General features: G+C 45.0%; 1 protein-coding gene across 1 annotated transcript in view; it reads left to right on the top strand.

Moving 5' to 3' along the window:
* Positions 1–13,029, top strand: part of LOC311231935 (ADP-ribosylation factor-binding protein GGA3-like) — a gene marked incomplete at its 3' end in the record, with an annotated part of 70,220 nt that overhangs the window by 18,886 nt on the left and 38,305 nt on the right. Inside the window, exons 6-9 of the mRNA XM_084318574.1 lie at positions 377–480; positions 1,528–1,608; positions 7,697–7,834; positions 8,350–8,431. Coding sequence (XP_084174700.1) covers positions 377–480; positions 1,528–1,608; positions 7,697–7,834; positions 8,350–8,431 — 405 coding nt within the window. The remainder of the gene's footprint in view (positions 1–376; positions 481–1,527; positions 1,609–7,696; positions 7,835–8,349; positions 8,432–13,029) is intronic.

Here is a 13,029-nt window from a genome sequence, read left to right as displayed (position 1 = left end):
TGCCTGTATGACAAGCCCCAGTGTGATTGTCTTAAAACTGTCTTTGCCTGTATGACAAGCCCCAGTGTGATTCTCCTAAAACTGTCTTTTCCTGTATGACAAGCCCCAGTGTGATTGTCTTAAAACTGTCTTTGCCTGTATGACAAGCCCCAGTGTGATTCTCCTAAAACTGTCTTTGCCTGTATGACAAGCCTCAGTGTGATTCTCCTAAAACTGTCTTTGCCTGTATGACAAGCCCCAGTGTGATTCTCCTAAGACAGTCTTTGCCTGTATGACAAGCCGCAGTGTGACTCTCCTAAGACAGTCTTTGCAGATAATGATAAGCTGATTGTCCTAAAGGTTGTCATTTGGGTTCCACCTATGTCTTTTTCTGCAGGTATCGTTTCAGTTGACCCAGAAATGCCACTTGATAACACGCTAATACCATCAACTCCCCCGCGTCCTACGAATCCCGTGTTTGAGAATGAAGAGAAGAGTAAGGTAAGAGGAGGAATGAAGGATGTGAAAACTGAAAACCAGTTGAATGATGGAACTTGATGACACTAAAAACAAATACCAACAATTTACACTAATGTCAATTAATCAGTCAAATATGTGACATGCAAATGTTCTTACCAATACAGCGTATGGTACATAAACAGCTCATTGGCCACAGTTGTTATTTAACGAGAAGCGCCTGTTATTTGATCACAATCACCTGTTATTTGCTGTCCGATGTCTGTAATGATGATGATGTAATGGAATACTAATGAATAGACTAGAGATGGGCCTGTGATATTGATACCGGTTTTCGTAATTACAACAACATCATTGCATCATCATTACCCTCCTTGTCCCACTCTCACACTGAAGCTGGCACACTTTACTTTGTCACGTCAAGTTGATGGTGAATGAAGCTTGTTTTCTCAAGGCCCGGGAGCATTAGTTTAGCTTGGCTGCTGTAGTTGGTTTTAGGGATGCACCGATCCGACTTTTTCAGTCCCGATACCGATACCTGGGTTTGGGTATCGGCCAATATCGATACCGATCCGATACCCATTGTCCAAATTTCTTTTCCAATAAAGTTAAAAAAAAAATTATTTATCCACGTTTTTTATTTTTATTTTTTATTAAAATATATTTTGTTTTTAAGAATTGTAAAGGATCACAAGTGTGTTTTTGATTTGTTGTAAACAAAGACAGAAAATAAACTTCATTCATTCAATTAATAAACTGTATGCCTCACTGTCACTGTGTGGAAGAGACTGGGATCATTCTTTTGTGCAAGGCAACATCAGGCTTGACTTAAAACATTACTTTCCTAACTTAGTGAAACTAAATGTAACAAATTAACACATAGATATAAATGTACTGAATGGTTATTTCTTATTTTATTTATTAAAAAAAAATCCGATATATATATATTTTTTTTATACCCGATCCAGCTATTTTACTGATATCGGCGGCCGATACCAATATCGGATCGGCGCATCCCTAGTTGGTTTGTGGGAAAACAAGATAACTGAGAACTATCTACTCTCTCAACAGAGATTAGCTGAGCTACTGAAGAGCAAGAAACCTGAAGATCTGCAAGAGGCCAACCGGCTCATTAAGAACATGGTGAAGGAGGTGAGCAAAACACAACACAGTTTAGACAGTTCTCAGGTACATGTCTTGCTACCTGCTAACTTCTTTTATTGTTTTACAGATATTATTACATTTACATTTATCTGACGCTTTTATCCAAAGCCACTTACAAGTTCTGTATGACAAGTCAGCAGGAAGGGTTCAACTCCTACAGCTGAGTAACAATGTTCATCAAACAGTGCTAAAATGTGGGTGCTGCAGTGTTTAGTGCATAGTAGTAAAGACATATTAGTAGTAAAATTATAGAGAAGGGGGAAATGCAAACACTACAAAAATTAAAGGAGAACTTTGGACTAGAAAACAGGGACCACTTCAGATATCTACAGATTAGAGATTACTATAATAAAGAAATAAGAGGGGACAAGGAAGAAGAACAGAATGGAATAATTAGGATGATAGTAAGGGCATACGAAGGAGGGAAAGGAAGGGTAATATCAGCACTGTACCGGGCTATAATGACCAGCAAGGGACACACAACCGATTATATAAGGGAGAAATGGGAGAGAGAACTAGAGATAGGAATAACAGGGAAGGAATGGGGGAACATATGCGAGGTGCAACATTCAACAACAGGATCGAGGATATGGAAAGAGTTTGGATGGAAAAACATAATCAGATTCTTTATAACCCCAGAGCTGAAGGGAAAATATGCACCAACACAAAGAGCATGCTGGAGGATGTGTGGGAAGGAGGGGGCAAATCACACACACATATTCTGGGGATGTCAGAAGCTGAAGGGGTATTGGGAGGAGATAGGGGAGGCAATGATCAGAATATTAGGATACGGGTTACCACAAACAGGACTGGTGCTTTACTTAGGAGACCTGACACACGAGGGAATACAAGGGGGGGACAAATATTTAATAAAGATAATGTTGATAGCGGCCAGAAAAGCAATAACAAGACTGTGGTACAAAGAAGACCCAACGACAATAGCACAATGGGTAGGAATAGTGGAGGAGATACAGGATATGGAGAGGATAACACACATGCTGAGGTTACAGGAAGATAAATTTGGAGAAAGATGGGGAAAGTGGGAGGATTACAAGGGGAACGAAAACGACATCACAGAGGAAGAACCAAATGCATCACAAGAGGGCGAAGGGTAAAGGAGGAAAGAGGTTCAAGGAGGGTCTCTGAACCCATGTCACACACGTTTGACTTAGTTAGCATTTTCTGATTTAATTTAAAAAAAAATTGGGAATTGTATTATATTTTTTGTACTTTATTATTTATGTCTGTTTAACAATGTTATATTATGGGTTCCATTTTTGTGTAAGTGTTTGTCTATAAAATGTTAATAAAAATTTAAGTAAAAAAAAAAAAAATACATATTAGTATAGCATAGTAGGAAGAGTGCATGATAGTATAGGACAGTAAGAAGGTTAGTGTTTTCTTTTTTTTCTTCATTTCAGATATTGATTGAAGAAGTGTGTTTTAGTCGAGTTTGGTAGGTTGGAGTTCAGGCGGGTGGCTGCGTTCTGGTGGTCGGTAGACCAGCAAGCAGTGCATTGCAGTAGTCGAGGCGAGATATGACTGTTGATTGGACAAGGAGTTGAGTGGCTTCTTTTGTCAGGAAGGGGCAGATCCTTCTGGTCGTTGTGGCGATGTGAGCGCAGAAGTTCAGCCGATCGTCAAGAACTACACCAAGGTTCTACATTTTCCACTGTGATGGAAAGGTCGGTCAGCGGGGAGGATTTGGCCGGCAGGTGAAGCAATTCTGTTTTGCTTAGGTTCAGTTTGAGATGGTTGGTCGTCATCCAGGCGGAGATGTCTGACAGACAGGCCAAGATTCGCTCAGAGACATGGCTACCGGTATCTCCAATCCAATCCAATACAACTTTATTTGTATAACGTCACGGTGACCAAATGTGTCCACATTTTTTTTTTTTTTTTTATCCACTTTTTCTCCCATTTTCTATATTTTCTCCCATCCCAATTTCGTATCATCCAATTCAACCCTCCCCTGTCACGAACGCTGTTTCTTGCCTCCCACAAGCCGGCTGCAATGTGGACTAAGTCATACATAGCACAAGTCCCCTCCGGTACTTGAGGTAACAGCAGTCGCATCTTTTCACCTGCGCAGCTCGATCTCTCAGTGGCGAGGAGTAACGCGTGGGAGGCTCACGCTGCCCCCGACACTTCCTGATTCTACTGCGCAGGCGCACCAACCGACCTGTAGGAGTCGCTGTCCACAACGCCCGATCCCCACCCATCAGTTTCCCACCCCCTAATACGGCCAATGTGTATTAGTACGGACGACCAGCTAAACTGAAAGCAAATGTGGAGCGCTGGGCTCGAACAGGCGAGCCCAGCGTCTCCAGATTTCGTGGTGAGCGCCTTGCCCACTACGCCACGTAGCCGCCCATGTGTCCACATTTTTATAGGATTCTATCACATTTTCATAACAATAGCGAATATCACTTACCTTGCGCCGTTTCCATTGAGGTTTCTTACAAATTAACGATGTTTTATTTGTCCTATATATGCGGATAACATTTAAAATCTTAAATTGTACCATTTTGTTTCCCTTTAGACAACAAACATAATGCTAATGATGCACTTTTGTTAAGATAATTAGTTTACCATTTGCGGTCACTGTACTGTGGTCACATTAACACTTTGAGCGCCACGCCTGGTTTTCCGTTTTACCGCTTGAATGCCACCATCTGCGCCAATGTTAACGTTAATATCGCCTAATCTATGTTTTAAATTATGGCTATGTGTCTAATCTGCCCATCGCATTATCAAAGACTATTTTCCAGTCAGTGCTGTGAAGGCAGATTGTTTTTTTATCGCGTCGTTTCCATTTCAGAGCAGTTAGAAAAGCCCCCGTTTTGATATAAAAAACAGCTCATTCTGGAGCATTCTATGAAAATCGTCTTTTAGTGGAATATTCCACAACGTTGATATTCGTCTGCCTTTTTATGAATCGTTTTCAAATAAACGCTAGATGGTCAATATTATACGTGCACGCAAGCACATTACGGCCGCGCACTGATAATCGCTCCGTTGATTTCCTCACGGACTTTTACAGTGAAACCGAAAGAAGACATTTCACAAAACAGCTTATAACTTCATCAAACTTACTCTGATTATCCTACCACTGATAACATAGAGTCCTTACCTGACATCAGATGGTATCCAACTGGTATATTCCAATTCCTGATCACCATTCGAAAAAATCGATACGTGTATGGATCCAACGCGATACAGTAGAACTCCATGATCCGCGGGGCTCTGAGGCTCCAGAATGAACTCTGGTAACCCCGGCTGGATCAGTCAACTGGAAAATGTGGAGTACCGGATTTTTTTCCCCATTCATTTTCATTGAGTCCATTCCAAAATCACTTATGTCATCTGGGAGACGACAGGGGGCGCTTTTTTCCACAGTGATCGCCGGCGCCCCTCGGCTATACTCGGGTAGGCTCGGGTGATGCAATAATTTTTCAGATCGCAAAAAAAAAAAAAAAAAAATCAGAGAAATCTCGTGAGTGGCATTCTACGTCACTATTAAAAACCCGAGAAATCTCGTGAGTGGCACTCAAAGTGTTAATAGTTTACCGCTGTTCAGATCGCGTCAAAGAATAGACCCGTCCCAGTGACCTGTGACCTGTGCTAAAGGTCTTGGGAAATGTATTCATGTTGTAGTTTTCAACATTTTCACCTTTTAATTTTAAACCAATGCTGCCATCTACTGACAACAGAAAGTGTTGTGTATCGTCAACTTGAGAGGCTACCCTCGCACTTCCATAAACACCGTTGCCCAAAACACATTCTAGAGATTCCCACTTTTTACTGGGAATGGGGCGTGACCGAATTTGGTCCCAGACAATAAGAGTGACTGAGATTGGTCTACGTTCCGTTAGCACATTTAAAAACAACATGGTTGACCAAAGTGCTTCACAGTAAAAACCATAATATAGTAAAAAACATATAAACACAATACAAAGTACACAGAACTCTAAAGAGGTCCTGAATTATTATATGCAAACACAATTACAGCAGCAGAGTAAGCGGACAATTTCTTTTTTTAAAGCTAGGGAGAACAAATGTGTTTTAAGATGGGACATAAACACTGGGAGCGTTGGGGCCAGCCTAATGTGGGGGCACAGTTTGGGGGCTGCAACCGCAAATGCACAGTCCCCCCTGTTTTTTAGCCTGGATTTAGGGACAACGAGGAGGAAAGGAGAGGAAGAGTTGAGTATCATCGGCATAGCAATGATACGAGAAGATATAATAATGTAATAATGTTACCCAGAGATTTGGTGAAGAGGGAGAAGAGGAGGGGTCCAAGGACTGAGCCCTGGGGGACACCCGTCCGCAGGGGGCGGGGGGCCGACAGGGTCCCTCTCTATGATACTTGGTAGGAGCGGTCGGTAAGGTAGGATGTCAGCCATGCCAGCGCAGAGCCAGTCACTCCCATTCCTGCGAGGGATGATGTGAGCAGGATCTGATGGTTGACTGTGTCGAAGGCTGCTGACGGGTCCAGGAGAATCAGGACAGAGGAGAGGCCCTTTGCTTTTGCTAAGTGAAGAGCCTATGTGACCGTATGAGGGCCGTCTCTGTGGAGTGACCAGTCCTGAAGCCTGACTAATTAGGGTCTAGCCTAGGAGTTCATTCTGTAAGAGATCATCAGTAAGTTGGTTGGATACAGCACGTTTGAGTGATTTAGAAAGGAAGGAGAGAAGAGAGACAGGACGATAGTTGTCTATCACGGTTTAGTTCATGGTTGGTTTCTTCATGAGCGGTGTGACTCTGGCTTGTTTTAGTCAGTTTTAGGTTATATTTTGTTTAGGATATAGTAAATTCCACTTGGCATTCCTCCTTTAAAGGGGCATTTCACCCCAATGACATCACTGGTGGCCATATTCAATCGTATTTACTCTCAATTACTGTGAAAACTAAATTAAAGTGTGCAAAACTGTTCAGCAATGTTTTTTGGTGAAGTGCCCATTTTAAGGTTCAACACGGGACACCTGTTTATAGAACAAATCACGTTTGACTGATTGATTGATTGAATTGATTGATTGATTGATTGAAAAGTTTATTAACAGCTTGCAGAATGGGTACAGTACAGCTCAATACATACAATTGTTAAGGGGATGCAGACCAGAGAAAGACTTTCGTCTTGTTTACATCAGGGTCCCCCATTTTCAATTCATCATAACATATATGACATACATGACATACAGAGACAGTACTGCTACATCTATACATTTATGACATCAGATTTGCAAATACAGTACTGTTTGTGATACAAAAGTGTCCAGAAAAAGAGTATATATACATTTGACGTAGAAACTGTACATTGGAGGAGGTTGGGTGGGTTGGGTGGGTGGGTGGGGGCTGTACATTGGAGGTGGGGGGGTTGGGTAGGGGGGGGACACACATTGTACACTGTACATTGGAATACTGACAAAGCCATACTTGGTCATTTACTGTACAACTAGGTTAGGACATTTGTAGGGGCCAGTTTCGAATTGCAGTCTCCCGTAGGTGTTTTTTGAGAGTGTTTTTGAAAGTGGGTAGTGATTCACATTCCTTTACAGCTTTGGGTAGGGCGTTCCACATTGATGTGGCATAATTGCGAAACGTGTTTAGTCCCTTGTTTGAGCCGAATCTGGGTTTAGCATGATTTGTGGAGCTCCCTCTGGTGTTGTGATCGTGGTATTCACTGACCTTTGGGAAGTATTTTGACATGTACATGGGTACCTTGGTCGCGTAGTGTATCTTGTAGACCAGGCCCATTGCAAGTTGCTGTACTCTGTCATCTACTCTAAGCCATCCTAGGTTGTCAAAGTGGGCAGGGGTGAGGTGGGTTCTAGGAGTCAGGTCAAGCAGTAGTCTGACTAGCTTGTTTTGAGATGTTTGTAATTTGTTTTTTAGTGCCTTTGAGGTGCTTTGGTACCATGAGGTGCAAGCATAGTCGTAGTACCCTTGAATGAGTGCTCCTGCTAGACAGGTGTTATCATTGCAAACCTCCGATCAAGGTCAACATTGTTGTCACAAGAGCCTATTATTACTAATCAGCTCTGGGGTGTAACGTCACGTGATGTTTTGGTTTCAGGACGAGGTGCGAATGCAGAAGGCGACCAAGAGGAACGGCACTCTTGAGGAAGTCGGCAACAGCGTCAAACTCCTCAACGAGATGTTGACTCACTTCAGCGCGGAGGACTCCACGGACGGAGACAAGGAGCTAATTAGGGTCTGTCTCCCGTCAGATCGAGAGTTGGAGGACGTTTTTGGAAATTGATTCAGTCACTGTTGGCTGATGGGGACTTTGTTATGTAAAAATTAAAAAATGTAAAAGTCACGTGACTTTCAGGAAGTCAAACAGCCTCATTGTTAAATATACACCCAATGTTTAAATGATTCAATAGGTTTACAATTTTGCTTTTACATCATGCTCCGGTTGGGATTTCCTTCCACCCTATTTCCACCCAACCTGAGTATGATGTAATCAATTAATTAATTCACAGGATTTCTACATGAACAATACTTAATATTAAAAAATTGTAGAATGACTCCTCTCCTGTAGCGTATTGATGGACCAACTCATTTCAATCTTTTGCATAATCTTGAAATGTATTTATGTATGACCTGTCACTTTTCCTCTGTTAACTAGACCTAGACAGAGCTGTTATGTCTGAACGGATTTCAGATATGAATACTTAATGTGTGATAAATACAGTATCCAGGTTATTTTTCTCCTTTTTATAGGAATTGTATGGTGATTGTGACAAACTGAGACGGTCTGTATTCCAGCTTGCTACTGAGACTGAGGACAATGACAGCAACTTGGGTAAGAGATCCCCCGGGTTTCCCATCTTTATGTAGATATTAAAGGCCCAAGCAACCCAAAGGTATCTCCAAAGGATATTTGAATGTCAGTCCAAAGAGTGTATTTGTTTCAGAAATGGTCATTTGTTTGATCGATGTAAAACACATCAATAGCATATATTGTAGCCATATCAATAGAATAGACTGTAAACATAACAATAAGCATGGAGTGTAAACATATCAATTGCATAAGCATAGACTGTACACATAATATGCATAGGCTGTGTAACTGAGGGGTACAATTCCCTGACTGTATTACTAGATATGATACTTACTACCACTACCTTTGTACTTAATATTCGGCCACCCAGTACACGGCATAAATATATTATGATGAACACTGTCACGTAGATGAAACGGATCCAACACAAATGTACAAATTAGAAATAGGTCTTTATTTCTACACAGCGATGGTGTGTAGAACAAGCACTTAATCAAATCAATCACATTTATGAATGGAATTAGTATGCACTTTTATGGCAAGAGTATTCGTCGGTATATCAATAGAGAATGTCCAATCTCTGAAGGCGCAGGTGGTACATATACGACCTGGAATAGTTTAAGGAATAACAGCAATGATACTTTAATGATTATATACTGGATACACTAGAGGGGGTTAATCCGGTCGCTTGTAAGCCGACAGGAGTAGGAAGGGGGGGGGGGTAGAATCCGGCTGCCTCATCCGGCCAAGGGTATCCCAGGTGAACCCACTGTAGTGCCGTTCAATGCGCCGGCGATCCTTGGACCACAGATGAAAGCAGGTGGACTCTTTGTGGGCCGGCGTCATCCGGTCCACGGAGGAGAGACGTGAAGCGACCTCGTCTTGCAGAGCGTCTCCTCACCTTGCGTCCTCTCCAGGGGGGGGGGTTCCAACACACGGCATTATCCATGGAATAATCAATGTATACAAAGCATAATCCGTGCCTGGGAAGGCGGGCTGTCGTCGGTAGAATAATCCGGTATACAGGTCCACTCGCTCGTCGGCTCTGGGGCTCCTCGGGTGCAGCTTCACGTGGGGTCAACCACCCTGGGTAAGCAGCCAGTTCTCTGCCCGAAACGATGGGGTACTGACTACGGTAGTATTCTCACCGCACGAAGCACTATATATTAACAGACTATTATTAGCTTAATAGACTACGTCCAACTCGACGATATAGTGCCAAATATGACTATTCAAATATTAATATACACGATGTCTCAATACCGATGGTAGGCGAACTTGGCCTTACTCCCACACGTGGCGTCGCGGGGAGGCTTTACGTCTGTGACTCTATTGGAGGGTAAGAAACTGGACTGAAAAGAAAGTCCTACTTTAGTAGCGCAGTATATATACGCACTATGAACAAATAGTCCCATTAGTGGTGCGGTAGCCAGATTCCTACGCGGAACTAGGACTTGTTCGTACATGTGGAGCGGTACGTTTGAACTGGGTCTGAGGGGTATGGCAGCCTGGCACCAAGGTCTCGACCAATAGTAGAATGGAGACTATTATGGGATGTTCAGTAGGCTAGAATGGATATTCAATGCATATTGTACAAGGAATATACAAGGGATATCAAGGAATATTAGAGAATATACAAATACAATTAAATATATATATATAAATAAATATATATATTCGGTTTAATCTGGCCCTTCACAACAGCCACCCCCTGAATAGGTCCCAGACCTAATCAGTTAAACAGAGACAGATTAATCGCGTTGTCTATTTACACATAAGGGTTTGCTGTAGGGGTCAGTCAACTTCACAAAGTCATAGGGTGGTAGGGTCATGGTCATCATCGATTGTGTCTGGGAGTCGAGGCAGTTCTATGAGCCTCGCCACGGGACGGGTGTAAGTGCGACCCTGGACGAGCACTTCAGCTGCTCGGACCTTGCCGTCGGCACCGGTGATCACTTTGCTTACGCGGCCGGCCGGCCACATAGCTCTGGGCAGTGATTGATCAATAATCATGACGACTGTTCCTTCTGTCAAATTGTCTCTCTCCTTTACCCACTTCTGGCGGGTCTGTAGAGACGGTAGGTAGTGCAGTAGGAAATTGCTCCAAAACTTGTCGGCTAATACTTGGCTGTACCTCCACATTCGTCGGCCGTTCGCTTCTTCAGGCCGGTACATTGTCTGGGGTAACGTGGGATCTAGCCGCCCCATCAGGAGTGTGTTGGGGGTAACTGGGTCGATATCCACCACATCACTGGAGACATATCCGAGGGGCTTCGAGTTAAGTACTCCCTCAATCTCCGTGAGGACTGTCATTAGGACTTCTTCCGCCACAGTCTGGGCCCCAAGTACTGCGTACAGGGCTGTCTTTATGGAGCGCACTTCTCGTTCCCAAGTGCCACCGAAGTGGGGTGCGTTTGGGGGGTTGAATTGGAAATCAACCTGTGCTGGAGCGAGGTGGGTCTTAAGTTCTGGGCCCATAGCTTGGAAGCTCTCTCTCAGCTCTCTTTCGCCGCCTTTGAAGTTTGTCCCATGATCGGACAATAGGGTAGACGGTCTTCCTTTCCGTGATGTGAATCGCTTATCGTATTTCTTTATAATCAGCTCTGTGACCTTGTGTCGGCTGTTCAATACGATCGGGTATTTAATGTCATCCGGTAGATTGGGGGCTCTGCGTAGGCGACCACCCACTCTGATGAGGGTATGAGCGTCGCTCTCGGGGGCCAGATGAATTAATCTGCTGTCGGATGGGACGGGCTTTCCTCCCTGTAGACAGGCCAATTCATCGGGGAACGAGTCTCTCTGGGCTCGCTGCAGTAGAAGCAATTCTGCTTCCTCGTAGTTAGCTGCTGACATATCAGCGGGGGACTTGCACTCCGGGTGGTACCGCAGGAATGTTCTTTGTTGTGCACTCTCTATGGACGTGCAATCGTCTATGTTAGGGTCGGTGGAGGCTACGGTGCTCAATCCACAGAACACAGACTTCTTATTTTCCACCTCCTCTGGACTTGCTTCCCTCGGGATAGGCATGGGCCACTGTCCTTCCGGGAGTCTTAGGAATGCGGGGCCGTCACTGTAGACATTGCGACGGGTGAGGTCATCCAGGGGCATCCCCCGGGTGATGACGTCAGCTGGGTTCTGTTTTGTATCAACGTAGCGCCACTCTGTTTCTCCGGTTAACTCTTCGGTTAAGTCTTGAATCTCGGTGACTCTGACTCCCACGAAGACTTTGTACTTGCATGAGTCCGATTTGATCCAGGCGAGTACCGTCGTGGAATCTGACCACAGGATTGTTCTAGACACCGGTATGGTGAGCTCACGTTGGATGAGCGTGGCTAGGTGCGCTCCGGCTAGGGCTGCGCAGAGCTCTAGACGTGGGATAGATTGTTGCTTGCGTGGGGCTATTCTCGAGCGGGCGAGGACAAATGCTGTGTAGATCTCTCCCCCCTTCTCTTGGGCCCGCAAGTAGGCTACTGATCCGTATGCGACCTCTGAGGCGTCACTGAAGACGTGTAAGTCCATTTTACATGTCTCTGGCCTCACCGTGGGTGGGAAGTAGCTTCGGCGCATATTAACGCCTGGGAGTGAGTGGAGCTCCATCTCCCACTCTCTCCAGGTGGATGCAAGGTGTGCGGGAATGGGGTCGTCCCAGCCCTGGTCCTTGTCCCACAATGCTCGTACAATCATTTTTGCCCTGGTGGTGTACGGTAGAATACATCCTAGCGGGTCATATTGTCGGGCGAGTGTTGTGTACACACTCCGTCTGGTGGTCGGCGCCGCCGCCGGCCTTCCCTGCTCCGTAGTCAGGGGCTTGTGTCTGTAGTGAAGCGAATCTGTTTTGAATCGCCACACCAATCCCAGGGTCATCTCCTGGGCTTCTCCCGGGATTGTAGCCATCCAGGTCTCGCTGCTGGCTGCCTTGTCCTCGGAGGAGAGGCTGCGCAGTACTTGCGGATCGCTGCTGGCCCACTGCCTGAGATCAAAGCCGCCTTTGATCAATGAGGCGCAGAGTTTAATCAGGAGAGCCTCGGCTTCTTCTTGGGTTGAAAGGCTTTGTAGACAGTTGTCTACGTAGAAGCTGTTCTTTACGCTGTGTCGGACCTCTTCGTCCGCTGCTGGGTCCTCTGCTACATGTTTCTGTAGTGCAAATGTAGCACAGCAGGGGCTGCACGTCGTTCCGAAGGGGAGGACTTCCCATTGGTAGATGGCTGGGTGCTCATCTCCTGGCTTCTCTCTCCATAGGAACCGTAACAGGGGCTTGTCCGCCTCTACTAATCTCACCTGCAGGAACATTCCTTTAATGTCCCCGCTGATGGCCACCTTTTCCTGGCGGAAGCGGAGTAGAACGCCGAGTAGGGAGGGGCCGAGTGTGGGACCGGGCAGTAACTCTTTATTCAGATTTTGGGATCCGATCTGGTAGCTGCAGTTAAATACTATGCGGTCTTTACCGTTGTGATGGACCTTGTGGTGAGGCACGTACCACGATTCAGTGGTCTGGTCAGCCTCTTTAATGTCCATCTTTGTGACGTGTCCCGCTGTGATGAGCTTCTCAATCTCAGCGCGGTATACACTCTCTTGGGCGGGGTTCTTGGCTAAGCGCCGCTCCGTGTTCAGCAGGTACC

This window comes from Notolepis coatsorum (genome assembly GCF_963971535.1).
Source record: "Notolepis coatsorum genome assembly, chromosome: 7".
NCBI lineage: Eukaryota > Metazoa > Chordata > Actinopteri > Aulopiformes > Paralepididae > Notolepis > Notolepis coatsorum.
This window is presented reverse-complemented; position numbering and strand designations above follow the sequence as displayed.